At 43.3% G+C, this 6,441-nt stretch overlaps 1 protein-coding gene across 1 annotated transcript; it reads left to right on the forward strand.

Moving 5' to 3' along the window:
• Positions 1-457: 457 nt before the first annotated feature.
• LOC115205825 (NADPH oxidase organizer 1) lies at positions 458-5,355 on the forward strand. Its single transcript, XM_029772170.1, has 8 exons — positions 458-600; positions 840-920; positions 1,038-1,110; positions 1,218-1,401; positions 1,577-1,764; positions 1,957-2,067; positions 2,324-2,441; positions 3,651-5,355. Exons 1-8 carry the CDS (start codon positions 535-537, stop codon positions 4,432-4,434), a joined length of 1,605 nt encoding a protein of 534 aa, XP_029628030.1. The 5' UTR covers positions 458-534; the 3' UTR covers positions 4,435-5,355.
• The last annotated feature ends 1,086 nt before the right edge of the window (positions 5,356-6,441 follow it).

Raw genomic sequence — 6,441 nt, forward strand, 5'->3', positions numbered from 1 at the left:
GAGCCACAGGGAAGACGCCCCATGTGGTTTTATTATGTGGCTTTATTAACTCAATTATTATTTTATTTGTTTGCAAACTGGTGCATGTTATTTTGGTATTAATATGTAACTCAGGCAACAACATCTTATTTTTTTAGCTTAACAGATGGGGCTCGACACAGGGTCTGCCCCTACCTGCCCTGAATGATGGGTCGCCACTGAAATACCAGTACGGAGAAGAAATGTATGAAATGTATGCATTCACTACTGTAAGTCGCTCTGGATAAGAGCGTCTGCTAAATGACTAAAATGTAAAAAAAAAAAAAAATGAAATGATGATACATCGGTTGCAACAGTGTACTTCCCACACTTGCGCCACTACAGCCGGAGCTGCTCACGTGACGCAAATATTGTCCTCCTATTTGTTTGCTTACGTGCCTCTACCGCCACGCCTTCTTACTCGGAGAGAGATATTTACCTGTTGACCATTTGAGATCCAGTCAGTTAGTTCCATCTCCATAGGACTTTACGCATCTAGGCTTTATACTGACTAACATGGAGGAGCAACGGTATCCGGTTAATGTCCGACTGATTGGAGTGATGCACAAGGAGAAAAGCAAAGTATGGATACTTGATGCATGTAATAATACTGCTGTGGTTATGGGATATTTCTCCAGATTTCTGCATGAGATGTACAACTATTTTTTATGCCTGTTAATTAATAATTTCCCGAAAATTGTTGATTCTTGTTTGCTGTATTTTGTGAGTCCAATTTACTAAAACATATATTTTTTGAATTTGGCAGAAATGATTTATACCAAAGATTGAATTGATATTTATAACTTTTTTCCAATGTCCAGATGTACATGACATCGGTGCTTTGGTCAGATCAGAATGACATCATTGTTTACAGAACCTTCAAGGACTTCAAGACACTTAATGTAAGTTACATCATCAACTACAATTCAAATTGTCTGATCTAATGTAGGCTACATAAATGCAAAATATAATATGTGCCATGCTTTTCTTACTTATGCCAAAATATTTATCCAAAACAGGAACAAATGAAGAAGAAATTCCCACCTGCGAACCCACTTAAAAAATCGGACAGAATTATTCCTAGATTTCGAGGTAGGCCTATGTTTTACTTTTAATATCACATTTCCGGTTGATGTCTATCATGTGTATCCTTTATTAACTAATAAGTCATTAATAATCGTTGTATATTCCTTCATCAGACTGGAGGATGAAGATAAACACAAAGAATAATGGTCCAAACAAGTCGGTGGTCCAGCTCAAGTTTTTGGAGAAATACTGCAGCGAGCTCCTCAGCTGTGACCCGCGCGTCTCACAGTGTCCTGAACTCATCCGGTACTTCCACCCCAAGGACCAAGATCTACAGCCAGAGTTCGCCAAGAATAGGTAGATTATAGTGAGAATTACGCACATTGCTTAGGGAATACCACTGTGTCCTGAGCATTACGCACAGTATTACGCACATATGGATCGACTTCAAATCCAGTGTCCCGTTATGTTTTGGTGATTTAATTCAGTACAATAAATAGTCATACATTTACAATGTGACTTCCTTCCTCAGTATCATGATCATGCCTTCAGAGGATTCCGCTGGACATGACAAGAGTGTCAACATTGGCAATGTTACGCAGCCGTTCGTAACAGAGGCATACCGGTGCATGGCACCCTATGAGACCAAAGACACCAAGAACCGGCCTTTCAAAGTGGCCGTGGACGAAAACTTGGACGTGCTCATCAAAGACAAAGCAGGTGAGAGAACGTCTGCTGTGATTTGCCTTCTGTAAAGTATAATGCGCACGTATTTTCCTTTGTAATGAACATGTAAAATCGCATCACTTTTAATCTCTGCACGAATGTATTGATTCTGTGACATGTAATGGGTTTGAGAGAGCTGATCATAAATGTCCATCACCAGTCTAACCCCTCTCCCTCTGCTCCCAGGCTGGTGGCTGGTGGAGAATGAGGACAAGCGTATGGCCTGGTTCCCTGCTCCATACCTGGAGAAGGTAGAGGGGGATGAGGAGGACGATAGTGACGGGTCCTATGGAGAAAGTAAGAGACCATCATCTCTTATCCCTTACACATATGTATTTATGTTTTCTATAGCCTGGGAGGGGATCATCAGGGGTACTGTCTGCAAAAATGTTCACATCAACAAATATATAAAACATTCACATATAGCTGATGCACCAGCGTCAAGACATATACTGTACTGTGCATGTACTGCAAGGTGGGGACCACCACTGACAGTATATTGCCATATATTGATGTTGCACCGATCCTAACATTCTGAATCGCCCACAAATAGGTGTGCTGTACAGTGCTGTCAGAAGCTACAAAGCCACAAATGGAGACGAGGTGTCTGTGGCCATTGGCTCAGTGGTGGAAGTCCTGCAGAAGTCTGACAATGGCTGGTGGCTGATCAGGTATGTTACTGAACAACACCTGTCTGACTAAACAGGAAGAATACAGTAGCTATAGCTGTAAAAGAGAAGCATGACTTCCAGACTGTCGGAACCATGGAATCAAAATGATTAGAACTCATACTAATTCTATGGTCAGATGACAGCAGATGCATTGAGAGAATAGAAAGTGAAAGGGAATTGAAAGCCATGGTGCAGACAGGCATGCAGAGTATCAGTGCCCGTCCATCAGATATCATGCGGAAACAACAACGCTGTAATTATCTCACTACATCACAAGTCATCATTAGTTGATTCTGAAGAACCCAATACCAGAGATAGCTGAGCCATTGTCTGCTCAATGCTCTTTTGAGACAACCTCTCAGCGTGTTCTGTCCCTATCATTAGAAAACAGTTGGTAGCTTCCCCTTGGAAGTTGACATGACTGAATTACTTAGCTGTTATCTTTTCACTGAATCAAATCCAAAGATTCTCTGACAATGGCTGTGTCCAAATACCCAATAAGGTTCTATCTGCAAAAATAACATTTGATAATTGGCTTTAACGTTCCGAGCCCTCATTGATTTGAATAGTAACAGCGATTTTTATCTTGTATTCTTTTGTACTTCACAACAAGAATTGGGGTATTTAGAGTACTATATAGGTAGAGAACATTGAACAGAACAAGGATATGTCAATAACTACATTTTGACAAAAAATGCAGATAGAACCTTCCAGGCGTCAGTTCAACATCTAGTTTTGATTAACATTTGGTTGATTTGTCATCTAATGTGAATTCACCCAATAATTCCCTTACATTGACTTTTTTCAAATCCAATCAGTTTTCCATGTTGATTGAACGTCATCACATGGAATTACATGGAAACAACACTGATTCAATCAGTTTTTGCCCAGTGGGTTATAATCTCAAATTCTCCATTTGTTTCTTACTGCATACCTTTTTACTAAACAGTACGTTAAAAATAGTATGTAATAAGATTAGTACACAGTATGCAGTTTAAGTAAGTAGTTGCCAAGCCAGATTTCGGACACAGACATTGACTTGTCAATTTAAGTGAAAGCTAGACAGACAAATGTGTACAAAGGCCACAGACTTGTCGTCTATCATTACCTAGGATAACATATTGTCCCAAGGCTTTGACAACATTGACATTTCTGATATGAAATCCAAATTCATGTCAGTTTCCAATTCCTTCTTTCTTCTCTGGCCAGATCTAACGGCAAGACCGGCTACGTTCCTGCCATGTACCTGCAGCCCAACAACAACCCTCGTGTCCGCCTGGCGGCTCTCAACCTGGCCCAGCTACAGGTCCACAGCTCCAGCTCTGACCACACGCTGGCAGGACACTCCCACGAGCGCAATCATTCCCAAGGCAACCTCCTGCAGCTGCCCGGCTCCCGACCTTCCACACCAAATCAGCTCAAGCCTACCGACAAGCTCAAGTCTCATTCTTTAAATGTTCTATCTGTGCCTCGGCCTAGCCCTTCACCTGTGATGGTCACCACCCCTGCCCTGGCATACCCCAGCAAGGGCACTCCAACGCCTACTGTCATGGTGGAGGTGGACGGGGAGGTGGATAGACGCAAGCGCAGCCTCGCCGGCAGCAAGGGCAGCATGGGAAGCGAGGGCAGTATGGGTAGCGAGGGCAGCATGGGAAGCGAGGGCAGCGACTTCAGCTTCAGTGACGACCTCAGTTCGTCGTCCTGCAGCTCGTCACTCAACCTGAGCCGCGCCGACATGGACGAGCGTCTCCGGCGCGCCCGCACACCGCCGCCCATGGTGGCCGACCGCCTCAACCCCGACAGCGGCGTGTCGGAGGGGAGGATGGTCCACGGAAGATCTGACCCAAACCTGTTCAAGATGGCCCCCACCACCCCCAAGGTGCCCCCCAGGCCCAGGGCGCAGGAGATCCTGACGCGCTGCACTACCGTCACGCGCAAGAACGCCTCCAAAGCCAAGCTGTCGCCAGCGCCTGCTGTGATACTGAGCCGCTAAATTGGAGCAGTGTTGACCCAAAATGGTGGTGGGTCCAGACCCACTGGTGAGTCATGGGTAGCCAGTTCCTCCTTAGCCTTTTAAAACCGAGGGTGAAGACTGGGTTGTGGCCAGGACATGTGGTGTGGTGTCTTGATGGGTTCCAGGAAGAATCCAAAGGCTTTAGCACAGAAAGTGTAGAAAGTCACTGTACTAGAAGCCCAGAAGACGGACTGTGGGACTTATCCATTATGAAGTTACCTGAACATGATTACACTATGTTTTAAAGTGTTTAACTGCCTTGGGGCTGGTCATGTAACCATGAGTTGTGATATGGGAGGAAGAATCATACATTACTGTAATTCTCTGAGTCACTTATTTCTTTTTTGTGGAAGTTTACTTCTTGCTCTGTTCGTCAGGCCTACTTCCATGCACCTGCAGATGGATACTGATAACTGCATTGTAGACATTATTTTAATGCTGTCTGTTAATTCAGGATTTATTTTGTGGATGAACAAATATTACGGTTGGGGGTTTACTGTCATTTGATTACATTCCTGTTTTAATTAATAATTTCTCTTTAATGAAAAATGTGAAAGTCAGGTCATAAACTGGTGTAATTTATATATACACTTTTGTGAATAAACATTCAGTAGCAATTTAGATAGGCTTGATAGTAAAAATATCATTTTCTGTGATTGTCATGAATTAGTGTCTTCTTTTAAATCCAAAAATGTGTTTTCATAGTTTCTACTGTATGGCCTTATAATCTAGAGATCTCTATTTTTCCATACTGGAAAACTGTTATTAGCAACTATGGTTGATTCCATATCATATTGTACTGCAAACTGCAACACATTCTAATACATTATTATACTAAAATAACTAGCAAGTATAGGTAACATATTGTACTGCAAAAAGCAATAAATTCTAATACTAAAATCACTTGTCTGCCTCTTTGAATGGAGAAAATATGCTGATTTAAACTTAATAGGATGTTGTGTGTGGCATACATTTTTACATTTTAGTCATTTAGCAGACGCTCTTATCCAGAGCAACTTACAGTAGTAAATGCATACATTTCCTAAATGTTTTCCCCGTACTGGTCCCCCGTGGGAATCAAACCCACAACCCTGGCGTTGCAAACAACATGCTCTACCAACTGAGCCACACAGGACCATGTGGGACTGCATACGCCGAGTGCCCTACAGATGACACTGGTTCCATCTCGTCATCCATAGCAAAGCACCCAATTTCTCTGTCTTTGGAGTCACCATTTCTATCCACCGCCAACTTACTATGAATTATACTCATACTGTTAGAGCTCTCCCTGAATCCACCGGCTTATACTGTTAGAGCTCTCCCTGAATCCACTGGCTTATACTGTTAGAGCTCTCCCTGAATCCACTGGCTTATACTGTTAGAGCTCTCCCTGAATCCACCAGTTTATACTGTTAGAGCTCTCCCTGAGTCCACTGGCTTATACTGTTAGAGCTCTCCCTGAATCCACCGGCTTATACTGTTAGAGCTCTCCCTGAGTCCACTGGCTTATACTGTTAGAGCTCTCCCTGAATCCACTGGCTTATACTGTTAGAGCTCTCCCTGAATCCACCGGTTTATACTGTTAGAGCTCTCCCTGAATCCACTGGCTTATACTGTTAGAGCTCTCCCTGAATCCACCGGTTTATACTGTTAGAGCTCTCCCTGAGTCCACTGGCTTATACTGTTAGAGCTCTCCCTGAATCCACTGGCTTATACTGTTAGAGCTCTCCCTGAATCCACCGGCTTATACTGTTAGAGCTCTCCCTGAATCCACTGGCTTATACTGTTAGAGCTCTCCCTGAATCCACTGGGTTATACTGTTAGAGCTCTCCCTGAGTCCACTGGCTTATACTGTTAGAGCTCTCCCTGAATCCACCGGCTTATACTGTTAGAGCTCTCCCTGAATCCACTGGCTTATACTGTTAGAGCTCTCCCTGAATCCACTGGCTTATACTGTTAGAGCTCTCCCTGAGTCCACCGGCTTAT

This window comes from Salmo trutta, chromosome 1 (assembly GCF_901001165.1).
Source record: "Salmo trutta chromosome 1, fSalTru1.1, whole genome shotgun sequence".
Taxonomy (NCBI): domain Eukaryota; kingdom Metazoa; phylum Chordata; class Actinopteri; order Salmoniformes; family Salmonidae; genus Salmo; species Salmo trutta.

Excerpts from the sequence above, each read along its gene's own strand:
- LOC115205825 (XM_029772170.1), top strand. The coding sequence starts at position 535 with ATGGAGGAGCAACGGTATCCGGTTAATGTCCGACTGATTGGAGTGATG. Across the intron at positions 1,111-1,217 it reads AATTATTCCTAGATTTCGAG|ACTGGAGGATGAAGATAAAC; the intron begins GTAGGCCTATGT and ends TTCCTTCATCAG. Across the intron at positions 2,442-3,650 it reads AATGGCTGGTGGCTGATCAG|ATCTAACGGCAAGACCGGCT; the intron begins GTATGTTACTGA and ends TTCTCTGGCCAG.